This window comes from Castanea sativa, chromosome 2, assembly GCF_040712315.1.
Source record: "Castanea sativa cultivar Marrone di Chiusa Pesio chromosome 2, ASM4071231v1".
Lineage (NCBI taxonomy): Eukaryota > Viridiplantae > Streptophyta > Magnoliopsida > Fagales > Fagaceae > Castanea > Castanea sativa.
Window position 1 is genome coordinate 49,887,337 of NC_134014.1, and position 26,712 is coordinate 49,914,048.

Here is a 26,712-nt window from a genome sequence, read left to right on the forward strand (position 1 = left end):
TTCCATTATGTGTTAATATTCTTTACACTTGTTGTTTCTAATATAATTAGGTTCCGTTTGGATACCGTTGAAAAATTAAAAATTAAAAATATTGTAATAAAATAATTTTTAAATGTGTGAATAGTATTACGAGACTATTTTTAATAAAAAAAATTGCTAAAAAGTGCATGAATAGTATGCACACAGTACGCGCAGTCCATTTTGTTTGAAACGCGGCAAAAAAAAAAAGCTAAACGCGTTTAGCTATATCCAAACCAAGCCTAAATATCACGTTTACTTTAAATCTGAAAATGAGAAAAATTATTGTGTACTTTCGGAATATCATAAATATGTATTATTCTCTCTCACATAAATAGTGGATTCTATTATGAATTTAATTAGTAAGACCTACCATTCGTGTGAGAGAAAGAAGTACGCATTTATAGTACTCCGGGAGTACATAATAATTTCTCTCGAAGTGAAACTTTCAAGGTTTTTATCTTTCAAAGGGTTCTAAAAATAAAATAACATTTTAAAGGTTTTTATCTTTGTATTTAAAATATAAATTGGCTCTAGGTCTCATTAATCTAAATAGGAATATCATATATTTATAGAGTAACTAAATTAATATTAATTACAACCACGTTCAAATATATAAAACCTTATAGCAAACATTAGGTTTATTGTAACATAAATAAAATAGTAGTCACTCAAATGTTAATTTTGCTACCACACTCAAGTGTTAATGTTAGTAAATCAAGCCCTATAATAAAGTTTTACAAAAATTAAAAAGAAGGTAAGGGATAAAAAGAGAATTAAGAAGAGCAAAAAACCCTTCAATGAACAACTTGAACCTGTAAATTATATTCAATTGTTTCCAATATATTGCAACCAAAACTATCCACAATATTACAAAGATAGACAAGTAACCTCTCACTTAAAATATCTTCTATAATATCTTCTATGGTTATTGTCTTCAATAATCAGACTATGACCTCTGATAACCCCCCAAAGTCAAACTCTTGATGCCTCGGTTATTAACTACCCTGCAATTACTTCTTATCTCCCCTGGTTGGTTATTTTGCAAGTCACCCAACTTTAGCATTCCATTCACAACGGCTTTGAAAAACACACTTTGGTCTTTGCTAAACAACTTCACAAAGCTTCTAGTATGCGTGAATGTGTAAAGTGTTTGATCAGAATTGAGAAACCCTCTCCCTGCAACCAAGTCCTTGAAGTATTGATTATCAAACACACGGGGCGTTGCATCAAGGTCTCCTGTGACATTTTGGTCTACATTAGTGGGGCAGAGCTTGTTTAGCTTTGCTCTATACTCTGGTTCAATGGCAGGGTCAGGTCGGCCAGTCCCAGATTGGTTATAAAGTCGAAACATGATGGAAAAACAACGTGCTTGGCCAATAGAGTGAGTCCCAGAGAGAGCTACAAGGTCTTCGACAGAGAGATTGAATTTGTTAAAGAGGTCGATGAGGTAACTTGCATTGGATCTTGGGCTTGGCATGATTTCATTTGATTCTTCTAGCCAGGGAGATAAGCTGTCCAATCTTCCCAGCTTCACCTTCCAATCAGGTCCTCCAGTCTGGTTTAAGGCAACATAATTATGCTATCACATACCATTTAGGAATTTTTGCAAAAGGAATGGCATCTTTGCCTTTAAATTATTTACTTTTTATTCGGTGCCAAAATTAGTCCAACGTAGCAAATAGTGTTAGGATATATTCCCTTTAAATTCTATTGTATGGTGCTATGTATGATATTATGTATGATTAATAAAGTTGTTTTGTTATTATCTAAAATAATGATAACATGAATATTTAGACATTATCATATAGTCCATAAAATGCATAGTATGTGATTTAGTATACAGAAGATATAAATCAAAAATTCTTTGTAAATTCAGAATTTTAGTTCGTAGTCAGTGATGAAATTGAGCATTTCATCTGCGAAGATTATAACATATCAACTAAGATGATTTGTCTTGATCATGGAAGTGGAGACTTCTAGTTGACATGTTTTAAGAGTTAAAACATATTGAAGTGAACTAGACCGCTATGAGATTTATTATTCTACTAATAACTGTCAAATGAATAATAAATCTTATGACTTTTATTTACATAAACTCTCAATCCTGAGAGAATAATGAACCTGATAATGAAGTATAAATTGCTTTAATATATCAGAAGCGATATCTAAAGTCTCGATCAAAATCTCAATATGTTGAGCAGCCATATTTAATGTTGATTGAACATATATTCTCAAGATAGAATTCATAATCTCTTAACGAAGATATAAAATATTCCCTTAAGATAAGTTTAATAGGTTTGCTTATTTAGAATGTTAGGCCTAACTATTTTAGTAAGAAGTTACTAAAGTATATATTTATGAAATTGGATCTCATAAATATATAATGAATAACTTAAAGGATTAAATCGGGTACTCAAGGATTAAGATGTAATAATTTTCAAAGTGGCAGTGAACATTCATAACTTTGTATTACTACAAATATTTTAATGAAGTGGTTGAATATATAATAAAGTCTTGAGATATAATTTATTAATAAGGCCTAGAGTATAATTATATTTATGTAGTGGTATTAAATATAATCAATGGTAACTTTGGACTTGTCAAGAGTTGACAGATAAACTCAATGCCCATTGGAACTAGAGTTTTATTTATTCCCTTTTGGTCTCACTCCAAGCCACATACTAAAGCCCAATTGGAATGACTTAAAAGACTAATCCAATTAGATAATCAGTTAAATATAAGGAGAGAAATATACAGGATTTTGTTTGAAATGAAATGGTATGTATGTGAGTGTAAGTCACTATCTTATTCTCCCTTGAACACATACATGTAAACTGATTGAGAGACCACACTTCTTGGACATAAATTAAAAGTGTTTCCGAGTACTTCTAATATTTGGTTTTTAACACCACATTAAGGTACGCTATCTTGTTCTTAAATTTTGAAATTTACATAGTACATGTTATCTATTGCGAATGAAGTAGATCTGTTGATTTTCAGCTACGTATGTTTTGTATACGATACAAACTATGTTTTTTCCAACAAATTGGCTTAATCAAGTATTGTGTATAACCTTTTTACACATATCTTATTGAAGTTTTCATGCGTTTTAAAATTGACATTTTCTAGATAAATTTCAAAAACTATTTGTACTACTATAAAGGAAAGATTAGGTTTTGATTGGAGATAATGAATTTGATTTGTGACACTTTAATAATATAATAAATAAATAAATATTTATATAATATTATACAATCACATTCTATTTCGATACTTTTGCAAAAGGAATGGCATCTTTGCCTTTAAATTATTTACTTTTTATTTGGTACCAAAATTAGTCCAACCTAGCAAATAGGCTTTAATCAAGTGCAGCGGATGACCTTTTGCACATATGAGGGTTTTACGTCATTCAAAATTGACACTTTCTAAATAAACTGCAAAAATTATTTATACTACTATAAAGGAAAGACTAGGGTTTGTTGGAGATAATAAATTTGATTAGTGACACTTTAATAATATAATAAATAAATATTTAAATAACATTTTTATAATATATTTATTTATTTTAATTTGTTAGTTATAAGAAAATATTTAAACTCTAATGGCCTGTTTGGACGGAGAGAGAAAGAAGAAGGAGTAGAGGAGAGTTGGCTAAAAATAAGTTAATTTTGTGTTAAATTTACTCTATTCTACTCTATTCCCCTCCCTCAATCCAAACAGACCATAAAAGTCTTCGTATTTGCATTAAAAACACCCTAATTTCATAAGGTGCCAACATTTTAAGTTACAAAACTTTTGATAAATTATTTAATGGATTTTGTTAATGTGTGGAGCATACAATAAGTATCCATTTTTGAACAAAAATTTCTCGGGAGTTGAAAAAGTATTGACAATTTTTTCAATTTTTGAAAAAATTTTACCACAAATAGATGGTTTAATGTGTGCCCTTAAGGCACACATTAATCAGACCCTTATTTAATTTTGACTTTAATAAATTATTATTTTTTATATAATTAATGATACATGTTTGTAAAAAAAAAAAATATATATATATATATATATATATATACACACACATAAAATTCATAGTATGCTCTTCTTTTAACTCATCATCAGTTCCCCAAAAAAAAGAAAAAAACACACTTATTATCGGTTCATCACACACGTGACACAACGACTTGTGTGCCCCGTCATCAAGCTAAAATAATATAAAGTACATTCACCTTTAGACTGTTCTTATTCTTATTGTGTCGTCTTTCGGATAGGGCTAAACGATATGGGTGAATATTATAAGGCCAGCATGGGTACCTAGTTGATAAAAGTTTTGACAAAGAGGCCCTATATGGCCGTGAGTTCAGCGACAAACTCAGTGGCTAAAGCCTAAAGATCCTCAATTATATTACCATATACAAGTTCATATTCTAATACATATTTAAAGAAAAAAGCTTAGAAGCAAGTTTGAAGAATATATACCAGTGCAACAGCATCTCTTGCGGCCATGATTATAATATCTGCGCATGAAACAAGTCCTGGACAAACCTCCTCTAAAGACTCCTTGATTTCATCGATGACTTCGAAGGATCTTAATGAATTTATATTGGAAAGGGCTTGTTTTTCTCCAGGAACAGTTGGTGTATCATCCAGCAACACAGAAGCATCACAACCCTATTAATAAATCAATATTGAACTAATTGTTAGCATACATATCTGGATTTCACAAGTCAATATATGAAGAAATATTGACATCCTTAAAAGGAAAATAAATGAAATTAACAAATAGGAAACATGAATAGTGTCAAAAGTTTTGTAAGTTACATTAACAAGGCAATCGTGGAACTGAAGGCGCATGACGGAGGCGACGCTCCGGGGTTCTCTAATCAAGGCTTTGATCATGACGTCTCGGGCGATGAATTCGGCATTTGGACATGTTTGCAAGTAAAAATCTGGCCGGAGTTGGGCTGCTGCGGCCATGGTTATGTGTAAGAGAAAGAGCTGGAAGAAAGAAGACATAATTTGTGCAGTAATAGGTGGGTCTGTAGAATGGTCCAACTTGGTTAATTTGACGGGCATTTACATAGCTTTAATTCATTTATATATAGTTTATGGGTCCCTCCACTTCGTTGTATTATCCGATCTCCTCTTCCTTTTTATTTACTTTTTTAAAGATAAATCTCCCTCATTATTTTATCAGCAAGATGGCTGAGCCCATTCCTTTTTTGGCTAGTGGATTAATGGAGTCCAATTTTAGATAGGAAGTCACAGATATTCTTGGCTTCGGGCATACCAATTCATAATTTATTTATTTTATTTATTTTTTATTTTTTGTATTTGGCACACCATGTACCAAAAATTGCCAAATACCAAAAAAAGAAAATTGTCAAATGCTACGGTGATGCCCTACTTTTATGTATTAATGTTTGCTGCCACGGTTGGCTGAAATTGCCAAATACCAAAAAAAGAAAATTGTCACATGCTACGGTGATGCCTACTTTTATGTATTAATATTTGCTGCCACGGTTGGCTGAAATTGCCAAATACCGAAAAAAGAAAATTGTCACATGCTACGGTGATGCCCTACTTTTATGTATTAATGTTTGCTGCCACGGTTGGCTGTTATTGTGACACTGTTTAGCTTAATTCAATTGTCTAATAGCGTCTTCTTCGCCAAGGTTGCCTTTTATTAAGGTCACTGATGGCGAAGAAGACGCTATTAGACAATTGCCTTGGAACCCTGAGAATCTTGCTTGGCATTCAAATTTTTCCCGCATGCAGCTGAGGAAGAACCAAATTCTTGAGAAGTTATTCATGCTCTGTGTGATGACATTTTTCAGTATAAGTGTTTGAATTAATTGCATGTGTAGAATTAGATTTGATTCCAATTATTTTATTTCTCGTTTGTGTGCGTCTTTGTATCATCAACATCTATGTCTATAAAGTATAAACAAAGAAATGAATGTGTGCATCAATTTAACCAAAAGAAAAAAAAGTACCAATTCTTCATGAATTCATTTGCTCTTCTCCATGTATGTGCTTAGAATTTTTTTTTTTACATCTATAGAAACTGTTCAGTATGACATACCATTTGTGAAAATAAGAATAAAATTCTGCTATATTTTATAATCTCATGATAATTTACGTTTAAAAACAGAGAACTACGTTAAGGAAAATTATCATCCCCAGCTGCGAGGGCAGAAACTGAAAGAGGCAAAGTTATAATTGTGCCTCCTTTATTCCCATAATTTTGGATACATTACTTAGAGTGATTTAATTCAAGCTGTTGGAGTGAAAATTAAGGTGTTGAAGGAGTTGTAGTGAAAAACAATATGATAAGCAGGAGGGTGACAGAGAGTGAGTATTAGCTTTAGATAGGCTGCAATTGTGGAAATAAATACAAGTGCTCGATGGCAGTTAGTTGATAAGGATCCGTGGAAAACATCACAATTTTATTGGAACAAATTGAAATTAAAACTAAGTTGGGCTTCGAGAAACTGTTCACGTTGAGTTTTACATGATTAAGTTTTTTGATATAAACTTTCAATCCTGCAAAAATTGGTCTGACTAGATTTATGGCCATTGTTTATTGATAAGGTAGTCTGATGGTTGCTTCGTTGTTGTTATTGCTGCTTCTGCTGTTGTCCTTCTCATCTTATTATTTGAGCAAATAAAATGCTATCACAAGCTTTATACTGTTTCTATATGAGCTTTCTCCTCTCCTTTTTCCTTTCTCTTCTGTCCTCCACTTTTCTCACTTTGTCTTCTACTTATAATTTGAAATTATGATTTCTGTGTTCTCCTTCTCCTAGTTATAAAAGTGATTCATTATTTCTGGGATTTCAAAATGGAAAAAATATGGCTCTTCCATGCTGTCCATTGTTTAATAGAATTTTAGCACTAATTAAAAATTGAAAAATGTAAGCAAGTCTTAAAAAAATAAAAGTATGGACGATATCTAAAAAAAAAAAAAGAGTACGCTTCTTGTCTTTGTTGTTTCTCTTTGCTATTACAATGGGAGTTGTTTTTTCCAAGTTTATATTCTGTTATCAATTAAGAAGTGACTTAATTGATTTTATTCAATTTCACTGAGAGCAATTATCTATAAACTATATAAAAAGAGTTTAGTCGGTCACTTTTTCTTTCTTTTTCTCTTTTTTTTTTTAGGTTTTAAACCGTAGCTACAGTACCAAGCGTACTGTAGCTGCAGTTCAAGAGGAACTGTAGCTACAGTAGCTACAGTACCAAGCGGCAATGTAGCTACAGTAGCTACAGCTTTTTTATTAAGTCTTCTGTGTGTACTTTTGCTACAGTACCGAGGCAAGGTAGCTACAGTAACTACAGTTTTTTTAAGCCTTCTGTTTGTACTTTTTTTTTCATTTGGTATATTCTGAGCCAACCAATTTTAGAATATTTTCACAATTATTGAGGTGTCAATTTTTTATAAGTTAAAATAAAAAAATAAAATATGAAACTGTGACCAATCACAATTGAAAATAAATATTTTGTAAAAATATTTTGACACTTGTTAGTTAAATTTGTAAAAATTATGGTACTTTTTTTTTCTTTTAATATGGGATTTTTGGTTTGTTCAATATGTACTGTTTTTTTTCAATCATCGATTTGTGCTTTTTTTTTTTGTCTTCCATTTGTATTTTTTTTCTTTTAAATATTTATAAGAACTCGTATATATATTGTAATACTAACACAACAAATTTCATAATTATTGAAGTGTCAAATTCTTATAAGTCAAAATAAAATAATAAAATATGAAACTGTGACCAACTACAACAAAAAATGAATGTTTTGTGAAAATATTGTAACACTTGTTGGGTGAATGTGAAAAAACTACAGTATTTTTGGTTTATTTAAAATGTACTGTTCATCTTTTTTTTTTTTCTTTTTTCTTTCTTTTGCCATCGATTTGTGCTCTTTTTTTCTATATATAAAGAGTAAATAAGCTCATGAATAATGTTATGAACACTATTTTTGGTTTAGTAACTTGCCTTTTTCTCCTTTTTTTTTTTTTTCCTTTAACTTTACCAACTTGGTTTTTTTTTTCTTTTAAAGGATCTTTATAGGTTTAGTTTCTACTTGTAATATAAGCTTACATTGTATACACACAAAAAGTAGCAAATATTATATACACTTGCAAAAAAAATTATACAAATTTTGCAAATGTGTACAACATTTACCAATTTTTATGTGTTTACAATATAAATATATTGCAAGTGCAATGTATATTTCTATATATATATATATATATATATGTGTGTGTGTGTGTTATTTAAAAAGACTGAATGAGAAAAGTTACAGTAGTTATGGTTTGTTTAACTTTCATTGTTTTGCTGGCCTTTTTTTTTTTTTTTGTGAATACATAAAGTTGTAGTAATTATATATATATTTTTGGTTTGTCCTCAATAAATTTCACCACACTTTCATAACAAATCAAATATGGTAAATTGTTATTGGTTCTAATTTAAACTTACCAATGAAACTGTTTTTTTGCTCACCAATAACAACTTGTAGTAATCTACTACTTATAATTTATTGTGAAAATATCATGGACATAACATTTTTTTGTCTGAAAAATGTCAAGACATTTTGATATTGTCACAATATTTTCAAAACTGCTAAACTATCAATTCTTTACAAGTTAAAATAAAATATAACAAAATTATAAAGGTATTATGAAAATGGTGTGTCATTCTATTGTGTTTTAGAATTTTTTGTTGGTTTAATCAACTTTGTTGAGCCAAAATTCACTATTCCACATACAATTTTCTTGGGTTGATTTTTTGTATTTTTTTTCTTTACACACTATTTTAAGTAAAAACACATAGTTTTGCACACAAAAACCAAAAAAAAAAAAAAAACTTAGGGAAAAAACATTTTTCATCCTTTATGTTTGGGGTAGTTTACAATTCTTCCTTAAATTTTAAAATCAATCAATTTTTCCCTTAATATTTTGGAAAAGAGCAAATATGTCATATTGTTATTCTCTCAGTTAAACCCTAATGAAAACTTATGATTCTAAAAATATTTTATTGTGTAATGTCTAAATTACTCCTGCAAAATTTTAACATCCTGAAAATTTTCTTTACATATTTTGAGTTTTAAATGATAAAAATTCTTAGAAAGTTAGAATGATGATATTCGATGACACAAGCCTTTTGTTATCTTTTTTTTTTTTTTTTAATTTCTTAGCAAAACTCAGTTGTTTATTGTTGGAAGATGATGATATTTGTTATCATTCTTAGAAATTTTTAGAGAATAGATATATTGTCTTTAGTAAGTAGATACTAAAAAACTATTATAGTTAAATAAATATTTATATGTTAAGCACCCTAACTTTGTGGTTGATCAAAATTCTTAAACGAATGAGATTAACTTTTTACGACATAATTATCAAAATTCTTATAATTAATGTCTCTTTTGATTAATTTAAATCTCTATATACTTTAAAAATCAAATTATTCATATCTTTGTTTTGTAATACAAATAAAATCTAGAATTGACCTTAATTACTACAGTACTTTTGATTCATGGCAAACACGTGCCTTGCACGTGCTGCCCTAACTAGTATTGTTGATAAGAGACTAGTATACAACAAAGAACTTCTGGTCCCAAGGATTCTCCACTTACTCTCACTTTCTTGCAATTTTATTGGTTTTCAGATTTGTCCTGATAGGAGGGGGCCAGTGTAGAATATGTACAATATGGGCAAGCTGTCCATAATGCTATTGTCCGATTTGAATCACTTAAAATAATTATCCCTTGTTTCTCAAATTTTTTAATGCCTATCATCAGTCTGATGTATGAATTCCCAAGGTTCCATGAGTTCTTAAAGTTAGAAAATGAAATTGGAAACATCACAAGACAGGAGGTTGTCAGCATGGCACGTCAATGTTTCATACTATTTGGGGGAAAAAAAGACATACAAAAGAAAACTAGAAAATGAGAAAATAAATAAATAAACCTAAATTGCAATGTAGGTGTTAGAAAGAGAAGATTTTGGTGGTTTTGAAAGAGATCAGATCAACACAACCCATACATCCCACAAAATAGAGCTTACTTTGCTTCATTTTCTTAGCAACCAAACTAGGCTTATTGAAAAAAATGACAGGGAGAGATAGAAACAAAAAAATTATTGGGCAACGGTGGTCAGTGATGTTAGCATCGAGGTGGAAGGTAAATGTAGCCAAACAGTAATGATTATGAACAGGGAAAATTGTGAGAGAGAGAGAGAGAGAGAGAGAGAGAGAGAGAGAATTTCTATAATTTTAAAACAATATGATCGATATGATAAAAGTGGACAAGTTCACTAGCCAATTCAATCTGGTTCATTCCAGTCTAATTGACAAAACATTCAAGGGAGAACTAGGCTATAAACGAGAATTGGTACACATTTCAACTTGTTGAATCGGAGAGTCTGATCTCTATTTAAAACAACAAATTGGAACCATAAGAAACACAATTAGACCTAGTCAACTTTGTGCCTATAAGCTCACAAAGATTAAAAAATGTCACTTGCTAATTTCAATAAATCTTCTATTTTTCAATATTTCATACTGTTTGGGGAAAAAAAGACATACAAAAGAAAATAGAAAATCAAAGAAAAATAAATAAGCCTATATTGCAACATAGGTGTTAGAAAGAAAAGATTTTGGTGGTTTTGAAAGAGACCAAATCAACACAACCCATAAATCCCACAAAATGGAGCTTACTTTGCTTCATTTTCCTAGCAACCAAACTAGGCTTATTGAAAAAAATGATAAGGAGAGATAGAAACAAAAAAAATATTGGGAAGTGGTAATCAATGATGTCAGCATCAAGGTGGAAGGAAAATGTAGCCAAACGATAGTGATTATGAAGAGAGAGAGAGAGAGAGAGAGAGAGAGAGAGAGAGAATTTCTATAATTTAAAAAAATATAATCGATTTGATAAAAGTGGACAAGTTCGCTAGCCAGTTCGATATGGTTCATTCCTATTTAACTGACAAAACATTCAAGGGAGAACCAGGCTATAAACGAGAATTGGTACACATTTCAACTTGTTGAATCGGTCAATCTAATCTCTATTTAAAACAAAGGATTGGAACCATAAGAAAACAGAAAATGAGAGAAAAATAAATAAGCCTAAATTGCAACATAGGTGTTAGAAAGAGAAGATTTTGGGGGTTTTGAAAGAGACCAAATCAACATAACCCATAAATCCCACAAAATGGAGCTTATTTTGCTTCATTTTCCCAGCAACCAAACTAGGCTTATTGAAAAAAAAAATGATAGGGAGAGATAGAAACAAAAAAAATATTGGGCAATGGTAGTCAGTGATGTCAGCATTAAGGTGGAAGGAAAAGGTAGCCAAACGGTAGTGATTATGAACAGGGAAATGAGAGAGAGAGAGAGAGAGTTTCTATAATTTTAAAAAAATATGAATGATTTGATAAAAGTGGACAAGTTCACTAGCCAGTTCAATTTGATTCATTCCAGTTTAACTGACAAAACATTCAAGGGAGAACCGGGCTATAAACGAGAATTGATATACATTTCAACTTGTTGAATTGGTCAGTCTGATTTCTATTTAAAACAACAGATTGAAACCATAAGAACCAAAATTGGATCTAGTCAACTTTGTTCCTATAAGCTCACAAAGATTATGAAATGTCACTTGCTAGTTTCAATAAATCTTCTATTTTTCAATGTTTCATACTGTTTGGGGGAAAAAAGACATACAAAAGAAAACAAAAAATGAGAGAAAAACAAATAAGCCTAATTGCAATATAGGTGTTAGAAAGAAAAGATTTTGGTGGTTTTGAAAGAGACCAAATCAACACAACCCATAAATCCCACAAAATGGAGCTTACTTTGCTTCATTTTCCTAGCAACCAAACTAGGCTTATTGAAAAAAATGACAAGGAGAGATAGAAACAAAAAAAAAAAAAAAAAATTTATTGGGCAATGGTAGTCAATGATGTCAGCATCGAGGTGGAAGGAAAAGGTAGCCAAACAATAGTGATTATGGAGAGAGAGAGAGAGAGAGAGAGAGAGAGAGAATTTCTATAATTTAAAAAAATATGATCGATTTGATAAAAGTAGACAAGTTCACTAGCCAGTTCAATATGGTTCATTCCAGTTTAACTGACAAACCATTCAAGGTAGAACCGGGTTATAAACGAGAATTGGTACACGTTTCAACTTGTTGAATCGGTCAGTCTGATCTCTATTTAAAACAAAGGATTGGAACCATAAGAAACACAATTGGACCTAGTCAACTTTGTTCCTATAAGCTCACAAAGATTATAAGATGTCACTTGCTAGTTTCAATAAATCTTCTATATTTCAAATACATATATGGAGTATTTAATTTAAGCTAGTACCTAGTGCATAAAGTTCCCACATTTTGCAAGGTATCGGGAATGTTGATAAAAGCAATCAAGTGCACTTATGCGCATAGGCCTTTTGGAGTCTAGACGCAACGCGCATATATTTCAAATATAATATATTTTTATTATTATAAAATTTCAACTTATGACATTCACTTCTTATAATTGAACCCCAGGGAATAGATCTCTTATTCAATTATCAGAAACTTTACCAATTAAACTAACTGGAACCACTCAAATATAATATTTAATAAACTATAATAGAAATTAAAAAATATATATAATAACTCAAAAAAAATTATATTTTACCTATTAGGTAAGTGAGTATAATGTTTGTAAGTTTAAAATTTACTTAAATTGTTCCAATTCTTAAAACTTTTATATAGTTGGTTGAATCAATGGACAAATCAAAATAATTTAGTAGTAGAAAGTTTAAACATAACTTTTCGTATAATTGTCTTGTGCTTTATAAAAATACATGACCATGATAGTTATGATTGAAAGATGTATATAGTCTGATTAATGTACTTCTTAAAATCAGGGACTAAAAAGTACAAGAATAGTAAAGTAATCAGAAACAAAAAAATACATAACTATGATAGTTTATTGTAACGACATTTTTTGTTGCACAAACTTATTATCTCAAATTTTATTACAACACCTCGCATCAACTATTGCAATGATGCTAATGTTATTGCAACGAATTTTTTTCATTGTAATAATAAAAAAAATTCTTGTATTGTCTAAAAATAGTTGTTGATGTACAAATTTTCAGGCCCTAATCTCATAGCCCACTCACTAAAGAATACCCATATAAGCCCACTATTTTAGGCCCACATAAATATTTACTACATACTTCCACATAATACCCAAATATTCTCCATATTATTACCCAACTTGGGCTCTCACAAATATTTCCCATATAAGCCCCATAAATTATCATGGGCCCTCTCACAAATATTACCCATTATATCCCACATATTATCCAACTTGGGTTTTCACAAAAATACTTATCACATTACTACCAAAATTGAGCCACAAAATTATACTATCTCCACAAAAAGACCCAAACTCATTTACCTTGTGGGCAAAACCCAAAAAACCCAACAAAACCCTCTTACAAAGCCCGTTGCTACATGGTACCTCTAAAGCCCGTTGCTAAACGGCACCTCTAAAAGCCCGTTACTACACGACAATATTTTTTACAAAATCTCAAAAAGCTCAAATCTATTTTGGCACCTATTTATAAAAGCCCAAATAATATTTTGGCACCTATTCATAAAAGCTCAAATATTACTTTGGCACCTATTTACAAAAGCCCAATAATATTTTGACAACTATTTATAAAGCCCAAATACTATTTTGGCAAAAATAATTACATTATGCTCAAAGCCCAAAACTATTCCTTGGAAAAAACATATTTTCATACACTAAAGTCCTTAACTCATGGGAAATATAAATTACTCATCCTTCAAAACTACTTCTTATACAAAATTTATGGGAAATATGCTCCTTTTTTTTCCATAATCAACTAACTACAAACGCCCATGTATATCACCCATGGCAAACTATTCATTTTGTAGAAATGAACAAGTCCAAAGAAGCCCAACAACAAGGCCCAACTGAAACAGCCCAGCCCATGTGCTCATCTTAGCAACTGAAGCTCACTTGAGCAACAAAAGTTGTTATACTAACCACTAGTCAAGTTTCAGCACAACCAAGATGACAACTGGGGCCCATTACCATCAGTTCCAACTTGTCAAATCAGATCAGAAGGACACGTGTCCAGCATGGGTTAAACCCTTCCTTGCCAAGCTGATTTTCATCATTTCTCATGTGACACAAAACTGAGATGACATGACATAAAGCTGGGAAGCTTTAGCCAGGCATCTTTCCTTTCTTCTCCAACCCATTCGGTCTAGGACTAAAGACAGTCATAACCAAACCACAAAAGCTTCTGGAATAACTTGAAAACAGTTCATTATCATGCCAAAAATGTGTACTTTCTGGTTCATGGACCAAGTACATGAACCCAAATGGGGAAACTTAGGGTAATGTAGTTTAGAGGGCACTAAAGGGATCTTTGGTAGAGTTCCCAACAAGGGCTCCAAGATTGATACCTGACTTGGGGTGATACAATCTGCCCTAAGGAGCTCTAATTCTAGCAGCAACAACAAAACCAAGATCATTAGTCTAATACATTCTCTAATCCCATCAGTTGAAGACAATTAACATTTAATGCTAAGTCAAAACTCCAACTGCCATTACCCAAAACAGCAAAGAACATTCTAAAGCTGAACTTACCACTCTTGGCCAAATCCTAGGAACGATTCTCCAAGGATTTTCTGAAGATTGAGGATAATTTAGCAGAGATTATTTGTTAATTACCCCCTCAAACTCAACTATAAATAGAACTCTCCACTAATACTTCAACATTCACCAAGAAATACAGATCAATAGAGAAAGAACTCTCTCATAAACTTCTCTATTATCTCCATCTAATCCTCTTTAAGTTCTTAGTGAGGTTCTAGGCCTCTGAGCTCTTAGTTTCAAACTTAGGAACTAAGCTCTTTAGATCCTAGCTCACAAACACCCTCATATCTCCACTTATAAGCTCTTATATACCCAGCAGAAAACCCCAGCAACTTCACTAAATACTCACTCTTACTCACTACTCATACTACCCAAAAATGACCCTCACTACTCACCACATATACTATATCCACGAGCATACCCTGGCATCATAATGATCTTGCTGCGCTAGCTGGAATCTCTCTCTCTCCCTTCATCTCACACTAAGTTTCCTCATTATTTGTTATAATGGAGCCCATGATATTTGTTTATTCATTTACTATTGAAGGCTATGATGTAATTGTTACTATAGAGTTTTTCCCTCATGTTATTGTATTAGAGGACTCTTCTCCAGAACCAATGGATGATGATTTTGAAGATGCTGATACTTTCCTTAATTTGTGAAATAATTAACGGTTGGAAGTTCATTCTGCTCTGTTTCGTTTTATCGCTGGAATATTTACTGCTATAATATTTTACTGCTGGGCTATTTCTTTATTGCAATATGCTTTTTATTGTGCTAATGTGTCTATTGTAGGAAGTGTTTTTGGGTCATCTCATAATCCTTGTCAGTCACATCCTAGGCCTAAGGCATAAAATAAGGCGAATTCTTCAAATCTTCACCAATAGCCTTTGAGCCGTGCTTCAAACCCATTGTCGAGTTTCAGTCTAGGCCCCCAGCCCAACACAAATCTCATTTGTTGGAAGGAAGACTTTTCCACCACCAACAATAGTTTTTAAAAAAAATTAAAAAGATGGTAAGGGATAAAAAGAGAATTAAGAAGAGCAAAAACCCCGAACAATTTCAGCCTGTCAATCTCACTTCAATTGTTTCCAATATATTCCAACCGAAACCATCCACATTATTACAAGGAAAGACAAGTAAACTTTCACTTCAAATATCTTCTATAACATCTTCCCTATCTATTGTCCTCAATAATCAAACTATGACCTCTTCACTCACAATAATCCCACGAAGTCAAACTTGATGTCTTGGTTATTAACGTTTATTAACTACCCTGCAATTCCTTCTTATCTCCCCTCGTTGGTTACTTTGCAAGTCACCCAACTTTAGCATTCCATTCACAACGGCTTTGAAAAACACACTTTGGTCTTTGCTAAACAACTTCACAAAGCTTCTAGTCTGCGTGAATGTGTAAAGTGTTTGATCAGAATTGAGAAACCCTCTCCCTGCAACCAAGTCCTTGAAGTATTGATTATCAAACACACGGGGCGTTGCATCAAGGTCTCCTGTGACATTTTGGTCTACATTAGTGGGGCAGAGCTTGTTTAGCTTTGCTCTATACTTTGGTTCAATGGCAGGGTCAGGTCGGCCAGTCCCAGATTGGTTATAAAGTCGAAACATGATGGAAAAACAACGTGCTTGGCCAATAGAGTGAGTCCCAGAGAGAGCTACAAGGTCTTCGACAGAGAGATTGAATTTGTTAAAGAGGTCGATGAGGTAACTTGCATTGGATCTTGGGCTTGGCATGATTTCATTTGACTCTTCTAGCCAGGGAGATAAGCTGTCCAATCTTCCCAGTTTCACCTTCCAATCAGGTCCTCCAGTCTGGTTTAAGGCAACATAATTATGCTATCACATACCATTTAGAAATTTTTGCAAAAGGAATGGCATCTTTGCCTTTAAATTATTTACTTTTTATTTGGTGCCAATTTAATCAGGTGTCGTGTATGACTTTTTGCACATATCATATGACGGTTTACGCTATTCAAAATTGGGAAAATTCTCAAGTGAGACGGGCTTATACGCCCCATGTCTTACTGACATGTGAGACCCGTTAAGCCCGTCTCACCTGATACTATCTCTCAAAATTGACACTTTCTAGATAAAACTGCAAAAATTGTTAATACTACTATAAAGGAAAAACAAGGTTTTGATTGGTGATAATGATTTTGATTAGCGACACTAACAATATAATAAATAAATAGTTAAATAATATTTTTATAATTTCTTTTTAATTTTAATTTGTTAGTTATAAGAGGAGATTTGAATCTTAGATGCCCTCGATTCTCCTTTAGAAATGCCATGACTGCATGAAGTGCTATTTTGTTAACATATCATCCGTTCCTCCCAAAAAAAGAAGGGTTTGACTTACCTTTAGTAATTTTTTAAAATGAATCTCTTTTTATTTTAATTAAAAACTGTCACATCACTCATTAATTAAATAAAAAGTGAAGATTAAAATCCATTATTACTTGTCATTAAATATTTAAAACAAAAGAACATGTCCAGTTAAAAAAGTACTGAAAGTAAGTTATATCTAAAAAAGAAAAACACACTTTTCATCGGTTCATCACACTTCGCAAATGGTCTGTTTAAATACAACTTATTTAATATTTTGCTAAAAATTTTTTACTGAAATTGTGTTAGAAGATACTTGTATCATATAAAAAATTTGAAAAAGTTAAAAAAAAAAATGCAAAAAAAAAGTTTAAAAAATGGTGCATAACAACTAAAACTTAAAAATTAACACTGACGCCAAATTTACGCAGACAACCACATCTGTGCCCCTCATCGAGCTAAAAATGATATAAAGTACATTGGCCTTTAGACTATTCTTTTCCTTTTTTGGTCGAAAGGTAGAAAAGACTATTCTTATTCTTATTATGTCGTCTTTTGGATGGGGCTAAATGATGTAGGTGAATGAATATTATAAGGCTAGCAGCCTAGCACGGGTACCTAGTTGATAAAAGTTTTGACCAACAGGCCCTATATGGCTGAGAGTTCAGCGACAAACCTCAGTGACTAATGCCTAATGATCCTCAAACCTCAATTATATTACCTTATGCAAGTTCATATGCTAATATGTATTTAAAGATAAAAGCTTAGAAGCAAGTTTGAAGAATATATACCAGTGCAACAGCATCTCTTGCGGCCATGATTACAATATCTGCGCATGAAACACGTCCAGGACAAACCTTCTCTAAAGCCTCCTTGATTTCATCGATGACTTGGAAGGACCTTAACGAATTTATATTCGACAGGGCTTGTTTTTCTCCAGGAACAGTTGGTGTATCATCCAGCAACACAGAAGCATCACAACCCTTTTAATTAATTAATATTGAACTAATTGTTAGCATACATATATATATATATATCTGGATTTCACAAGTTAATATATGAAGAAAATATTGACATCCTTAAAAGGAAAAATAAATGAATGAAATTAACAAATAGGAAACATGAATAGTGTCAAGAAAAAGTTTTGTAAGTTACATTAACAAAGCAATCATGGAACTGAAGGCGCATGACGGAGGCGACGCTCCTGGGTTCTCTAATCAAGGCTTTCTTCATTACACCTCGGACGATGGATTCGGCATTTGGGCATGTTGGCAAGTAAAGATCTGGCCGGAGTTGGGCTGCTGCGGCAATGGTTATGTGCAAGAGAAAGAGCAGGAAGAGAGAAGACATATTTTCTGCACTTGTTGTAGGTGGGTCCGTAAAATGGTCCAACTTGGTGAATATTATGGGCATTTATATAGCCTCCTTGAATGGTTGAATGCATTTATGTATGGTTTGTGGGTCCTTCCACTTCTTCTTTTTTTTTTGTCTTTTACTTTATTTTCGTATATAATTGTATTGAATTTTTATTTTTTTAATCTTTATTTTCATATATAATTGAATTGACTTTTTATTTTTTCTATCTTTATTTCCATGTATAATTGTATTGGATTTTTTTTTTCTTTTCTATTTCTGCTTTTTGCATGGGTGTCAATTTATTACTTGGTTTTGTTATAAAAGATGGGGCAACAAAAGCCAATTGGGTGAGAATTTGAGAGGGATAGCTAACTGAAAGAGTCTAGATAACTGTGGATGGTTCGGTGATGATCCAGTGCGTCAACCATTGCGATTTAGGACAGACACCCGTGATGCTCTGCGACTAACTTTGTCTGGCACTTTATCAGGAGCGTGAGGTCTGCAATATTTTTTTAATAAATTTTAGGGGATAAATTATTATTAATATTAATTTTTTTTTGAAAAAAAGTTTCAATTTATGACATCTGTTTTTGATGATAGCTCTTTATCATCAGACTAAAATATCAATCATTTTTTGGTGTAGGCGGAGATTGAACCTCAAATCTCTTATTCAACCATCAAAGACTTTACTAGTTGAGTTAGCTAGAACCCATATTATCAATTCTAATTTAAATTTACTGTTGGCTTTGTTTTTTTCCATCAATAAGAACCAATAAACAACCTTTCATTTGAAATTTATTAAGAAGGTATTATCCACATAACATTGCATTTCTCCACTCTGTTGTATTATGATATTATCTGATCTTTCTCATTAATTTATCAACAGGCTGGATGATATACCATTAATATGTCTCCATTATTGTAATTGATATATCATTAATATGTCTTCATCAATCATTATTGTAATTGATATAGCACTAATATGTGATTAAGTCTAAAATTTAAAATCTAAAATTTAAAATTTATTACAATCTCTCCATATCTACTCTTTAATTAATTCATTATAATAAATGAATTCTATATAGTAAACAATAAATATGTAACTTCTTAAAAATTAATAATCTGTTAAGGTTTATTGGCTTTTTTTTTTATACTAGTATATAACCTCCTGCATATGCATGGGTATATTTAAAAGTAGAGATTAAATTTTGTAAGAATGTAGTATAAAACTCATGTTTTACCTCTTTAAACTTAACATGTCACATTACTTTATTACATATTTAAGAATAAATGCAACCACACATAATCAATTCTAATACCCATATATAAATTTAATCATATTGGGAGTTTATTAAAATGTTATTAAGTATGGTGGAATGTATTAAATTTTAAGTAAAATGCTGATGTCGTAATATCTTATTGGATGGTGTAAAACATGAGTTTTACACTCCACTCTTACCAAATTCGAACTCTTAAAAATAGTCATAATTACACATATTTATATGAGTTCAAATTATAACTGGTGTTAGAAATATAACTTACAGCCGTGAATTTCTAAAATATATAATGGTTTCTTAAAAAAATTCACTTGCCACAAAAATTAAAAAATTAGATAGGACACGTGGCACAAAATTGAACTCCAATTGAAATGTAATTTTGAATCTAATTGGATTTATACTTTACAATTTTTCATTTAATAATTCACTTGACACAAAAATTTAAAAATTATATGAGACACGTGGCGTAAAATTGAACTCCAATTTAGAATCTAATTAGACTTTATCTAAGTTTTGGCTTTAACTATATATATATATATGTATGTATAGATTTCTAACAAAGACATTCACATTTGGAATCTCTATATATAAAACGTGTATTCATGTAGAACTTTTCGATGTGGACATAGATTTTTATGTCAAATCGTGTTAATTTTTGGTTCTGGTTTGTTTTTTTTCTTTAATGCATTCTCAATTCGACAATTTTCACATATAAGAATGATCTTTTTTTATATAATTATAATTTCTTATTATTAGAAGTAAAAATATTTTTTAAAATGTCTTATATATTATAACATAGAAAATTTCTTTTATAAGTATTTTGTGTAGGCCTCCTTTATTTCGTGGTTGAATTTGATTATAAGTTTGTGTGTGTATATATATATATATATATATATATATATATATATATATATATATATATATATAAGTTGTAAGTATCAAAATTTATCTTGCATCAGGCATGGAATTATTTTGGAGCATTTGAGGACCATGTCATTAATGTTCTTCCACTGAATAGTATAATGTCATGTGTGCAAATTAATTGAGTTAAATGTTAGTCACAATCTAGATCCATCATCACCTCAGTCAAATTAGGTACCATGTTCATCAACCATTCTTCTTCTTCTTCTTCTTTTCGTCTTTCCGATTTTAATTTTAATGGTTTCAAGCCATTAGGATCCATCCACCGTTCCCATCATGCATGTTATGGATACTTTTGTTTATAATTGTAATTTTCATGTTTTAAATTGATTTGATTTTTCTTAATGTTGTATGAGAATTTCTTGAGGTTGATTTTTTTTTTTTTTGAGAAGCATATACTTTATTGAGGTTGCTATTTGCAGCATGTACTTTATTTTATTTTATTTTTAAAACAAAACAACGAGACTCCAGATACATGTTTAGAAAAATTATATTATTATGATTATTATTATATAGAAATATCTCTATTACAACATACAGCAGTTCTCAAAGAAAGAAAGAAACGTCTAATATAATTAAACATTATGGGATTTGTGGAGGGTAAAAGTTCCCGAACAAACATTTGGGCCTTGGGCTTTATTGACGGGTGCCAGTTCGTTTTTGACTAAAGGCATTTAGGCCCACAAGTCACCCACACTGCGAAAGTCCGAGGAGTTATCCGAGGATGAATGTCTCCTCGGATAGACCCAACGATGACCCTGGAACTTGTCAAGAAAATTAAAGGCAGATTTCTGGAAAAACTATTGGGTAAGAGGGGGATCCAAGGACCCTCTAGACGCAGCGGTGTGAGAGAAATATCTCAGAAAAAGGCTGTTGCCTCCACATTAAAGACCCTGCACCTATCTCCCTGGCCGCATTAATGGGGAAATGACCCTTGAACAGTAGAGTTCAACTTTCCTGCTATTATTTAAAGACTTCAAGAAGGTGGTAGAAGAGAGAGGTATGAAAAGGATAAGATTCGTGTGACACGTGGATGAATAGAGAAGAAGAAGGAGTATTTAAGAAGAGAAGAGATGAAAGAAAAGGGGATCGGTCAGTTAGCTTAAAAAGAAGGAAGACCTGTAATTTTTGGCATAGAAAGAGAAGTAATATACAAATCGTCATCGGCTTACGTCCGAGGAGGTTCCCTTGTCATATTTGCTTATCATTTGCAAAGATTGTGGCATTCTAGCCTACTTATCAAGTTTCCAATATCCCTAAACTAGATTTCAAATCCACACTCTACAAATCTTATTGTTTAAGGTTCATTGGGCCTGAGCCCACGTTTATCTTTGGGTCCAGGTGCAATTGTGCACTTACAGGATTCAAATTTGATATTATAATATATTTCATTGCAAATGTTACTACAATTAAAATCAATTGGTAGTAGTGGTGATTGATTTTTTAGAATGGTAATGAGTATTATTTTGTGTGCTTATTACATCCGATATTTTTTAGGCAGACTAATATTTATTATTTTTTGTGGTTTTTTTTTTGGTTTTTCTAAGCTTATGATTGAACATGGAAGAAAAATCTAATTAGATATATATTCTTTTAGTTAGCTTTTTTAATGCAAGAATATAGTTGGCTTTCTTATATATTGTAATTTTCTCACTGTTGTTTTGTTTTTCACTTTCTTTTTGTAACCATAAAAGCATCAATTTGTTTAGTTCTTAATTTTGATTAGAAAAATGATGATTAATCTAAAACCTCAGTTTTTATATAATGAAAACTTAAACTCCGTTGCCAATTGATTGATATAAACAAAAGAAAATCAAGAAGTGAGTGAGCTAAATTCTAGAGAGAGAGAGAGAGTTTTCGAGAATTATCCAACTGTAGTATTGTGTTGAAAAATAATAATTTAAAGAGAGAAATTATCTACATATATAACATTTTCTTTTGAAATTTCTACATATATATCATTGAAACAATGACATTTGTGACCTATAAGAAGTTTGAAGATCTTTCTCAAAAAAAAAAAAAAAAAAAAGTTTGAAGACCGATGAATTAGGTAGATTGACCCTAAGCATCCATGATAATGTGTTAAGAAAAAAAAAAAGGAAATAATTTAAGTGTCATTTGTAACATTTTCTAAAATGAATCTTAAGTTTTATTTTAATATTACAACTCATATCCAAACTTATAAATATGTTTAGTTATTCTATTATAATGCATTTTGTTTCTAGTAATAAATATTACAATTCCTATTGTAACCCTCATTCAATGTATCAAACATGCCCTAAATTTTCTTTACATTGACAATGTATTCTCAATTTATCACTTTGCTAAGCTGACACCATAATATGAAAGATTAGTGTCAATGTGCCTTATGTTGTCTAAATTGAACAATAAATGATTAAAAAATGTCACAATCCTCAAAAATAATTTTTTTAAAAAATTTGAGAGAGAGATGGGTTATTTTTTATGACTTTTTTATTTTTATAATGTTATATGTATATGGAAAATTTGTTTATATAAAAATATATTAATTTAAGAAATTATTACACCTACTCAGAAATAGCTATTACAACATTTTTAAAGAAAAATAGTTATTCCTCAATTTGAAAAATAGCTATTCATAATGAATGACTATTCTCTATAGTAAAACACATGATCAAATTATAGAATGGCTAAACCATAGGAATAACTATTACATTACATTGCCTATTACAATTTACAAATATGCCCTTAGGGTGAAAAAAAATGCATATATACTTAAAATTTAAAGGTGGTAGTAGTGTGTATACTACTACTACTACTACTACTACTATAAATAGTAAAATCTTATCTTTGTAGCCTATTATGCATTAGATATACTAGTATGTAATCCGTGCATATATATAGGTACAATTAAAAAAATTACAATTAAATTATAATTTTTTTAGAAGAGGTTCAAATTATATATGGTATTAGCTTATATATTTTTTAAACTATACATTTCTAAAATAGGTGAAGTTTGGGTCCAACGTCCAATTGCACTAGACCCATTGAGATTATAATACGTATCTACTTTTGAACACATGTCACCATTTTAACAGGTTTAGTGCACTACATGCACTAGATCTAAGTCTCACCCTACCAAAAAAAAAATTAAAAAGAAAAAAGATGGATATGCTATGCAAAATTGGTCTCCAATTGGAATTCAATTTAAAATCTAATTAAATTTAGACTCTTCGATTATCACTCAATAATTCACTTAGCACAAAAATTAAAAATTTAATAAGATACGTGGTGTAATATTCAGAATACAATTGAAATTTAATTGAATTTTCTCTAGCTTATAATATATATATATATATATAGAGAGAGAGAGAGAGAGAGAGAGAGATGTGCTTTATCAATTTAATGATTTAGTTGATTAATTCGTCACCTTGCCAAAGGTCAAGATTTAAGATTTACATGTTAATATATATGGGGGCATTCGCTTTCTGAGATAGGACTACATGTCATGGAAGGTTGTCCACCGTAGAATGTGCATTAGTGTGCATGACTGTGTGTTGCACAGCAAAGGTGACTTTATCCGAGTGGGATCAGTGGGCTTTGAAACCGAGTTTATCCTCTTTAGGAGAAAACATGTTTTTTTTTTTTTTTTTTTTGATGGGAGGGAGAAAACATGTTATTCGACCTAAATGCGAATAAAATTAGCAATGCTAACTTTTAGAATTATGAAAGGGTAAAATGTTCCCCACCACTTCTTTTTTTTTTTTTTTTTTTGGTGTGCAACAAATGAAATGATATGAACTTGCACAGCTTATATCTTTTTTTTTCTTTATTAAAAAACTCTATTCCATAATTATTGTAAATGCTACGGGTTGCTTACAGGTTCTGAATGTGGGTTTTTAAGAGAGAGTTGAGTTTTCACAAGGTGAATAGTGTAGAATTTAGTTATAAATAAATAAATTAAAAAAATTATAAATGATGTAGAAAATTGTAGAAGTAGCAAAGTTTGTGTGGCATACCCTCATAAGGTTATAAAAAAAAAAGTAAAATTTTCAATTATATAGTATTTATATAGATTAGATTTGATGACGAGTCTACTTAAATCCTTTTTTTTTTTAACTAGCTTTTACTTTTTATATATAACCTTTTAAAATTATTACTTTTTTACATTCTTAGAATATAAGCGTACTTTAATACTCTTTCAATAAAACAATTAACACAAAGTTGAATAAACTGATGTCAAAAATTGAGAACTTTTATAAAAATGAAAGAGAAATTTAATATATCTTAAGCCTAAGTGTAACTGATGTCAAACTCACGTGTAGTAGTGCTAATTTGTTTTTGCCCTTTAACAACATTAAATAGTTAATAAAGGAGACCACATTAAAAAGTTAATAATGTAAAAACAAATCTTAATAACGTGTTTCACACTCTTAAAATATAAGCGTACTTTAATACTCTTTCAATAAAAAATAAAAAATTAACAATTAACAAAAAGTTAAATAAACTCATGTCAAAGATTGAAAACTTTTATAAAAATGAAGAGAAATTTAATATATCTGGAACCTAAGTACAACTAATGTCAAACTCACGCCATAGTAGTCCTAATTTGTTTTTGCCCTTTAACAACATTAAATAATTAATAAAGGAGACCACATTAAAAAGTTAATGTAAAAACAAATCTCAATAACGTGTTTCACATTTGAACAAATTCCCTATTTTAAACTTTTTTGATGACATGAATGAATTTCCTACTTTCTTAATAAATCTTAGTTGGACAAGATAGAAGTCCCCTCCAAATTGATTTGTACTAATTGTACTATACAAAAGTTATGTCTCACTGACATGTAGGTCGGGTCATACTATACAATAATGGCACCATAAATAATGATTAATGAATACTTACGTACGATGGTTACAATTTGTGGACAACCTATGTGTGAAGGGTGAGATACACTGTGCAAATCGCAAACAAACAGCTACTCGCTTTTATTGAACCCGATGGTGAATTGTCCTAAAGTTTTTTTATTTACACTGACTCGGCCAATGGGGCAAATGCCCTTCGTTTCGATCCTAAATGGGTACTTGGGTTGTTGGGCATCTTAATTTACCTATTAACTATGGTCCCCATGATAAATGGGTACTTGGGTTGTTGGGCATCTTAATTTACCTATTACCTCTCTCATTATCTTATCTTTGACATTTTTCGGCAAATGGAAAACACATGTCTGCCTTTAAATTGGTTCATGTACAACGTTGTTTTTGTTTTTTTTTTAACCGCACTGCCGACCTTTTGAATAACAAAATTCAAGTCGGTGACACTATGTTCTAAAACAAAAATTAAAAAAAAAAATCAAGTCGGTGATATTTGACTTATGATTCAATGCAAAAAAGTAAAGCACGGTAATAAACTAAGAATCATGCGTCTCTAAATGTTATTATAATTAGGGGAGACAACCTCTCTGTGTCTCTCATTTTTAAATTTATAGTGTTTTCTATGGTAAAAATTAAATTTATAGTGTTTTAATTTTTACCAATGTAGGTCCAATGTATGTACGAATATAACTTATTTAGTTTATTGTGTTTGATTTTTATTTTGCATTTTGAGTCATGAGAGTATATATACCAATATTCTAATATGTTTGATAAATATTAGCATTGATACACTAGGTTGAATATGCTATTATAGATGCGGAAGCGAAAGCATAAAGTATAGAACACAATAACACACGAGGGTTACGTGGTTCAGCCTAACGGCCTACATCCACGGAGGAAACCCTAAAGGGCTATATCAATAATATGTTAGAGTGTAGTACAAATCATGTATTATAATGAACCATAACATGTGTATGTATAGTAGACTAAACCCTAAACTAATAGACTTTTAATACAAGTAAGAAACTTGGCTTGCACACAAAGTAGAATTAGGCTTGGGCTTATGCTAATGGGCTAATATATCTCTAACACCCCCTCTCAAACTCAAGATGGAAACTTGATGAAATCTTGAGATTTGATTAGGTTGAAAAGATCCCTTGAATGAAGTTTGACTCTATGACGGTGGCTTGAGAAAGACAATGGTCTTGCAGTGTTGATGCGACTTCTAACGGTGACATGACTATACCGGAGAA

The 26,712-nt window shown here is 31.0% G+C and overlaps 2 protein-coding genes across 2 annotated transcripts; both read right to left on the reverse strand.

The window, feature by feature from the left end:
• Positions 1-814: 814 nt before the first annotated feature.
• Positions 815-5,089, reverse strand: LOC142625799 (peroxidase 17-like). The gene is made up of 3 exons (XM_075799523.1): positions 4,837-5,089; positions 4,495-4,686; positions 815-1,576 (listed from the first exon to the last, which is right to left on the reverse strand). The coding sequence occupies exons 1-3, from the start codon at positions 5,029-5,031 to the stop codon at positions 968-970; spliced, it is 996 nt and encodes a 331-aa protein (XP_075655638.1). The 5' UTR covers positions 5,032-5,089; the 3' UTR covers positions 815-967.
• Positions 5,090-15,771: 10,682 nt separating this feature from the next.
• Positions 15,772-18,447, reverse strand: LOC142625800 (peroxidase 17-like). The gene is made up of 3 exons (XM_075799524.1): positions 18,207-18,447; positions 17,843-18,034; positions 15,772-16,538 (listed from the first exon to the last, which is right to left on the reverse strand). Exons 1-3 carry the CDS (start codon positions 18,399-18,401, stop codon positions 15,969-15,971), a joined length of 957 nt encoding a protein of 318 aa, XP_075655639.1. The 5' UTR covers positions 18,402-18,447; the 3' UTR covers positions 15,772-15,968.
• Positions 18,448-26,712: the final 8,265 nt, after the last annotated feature.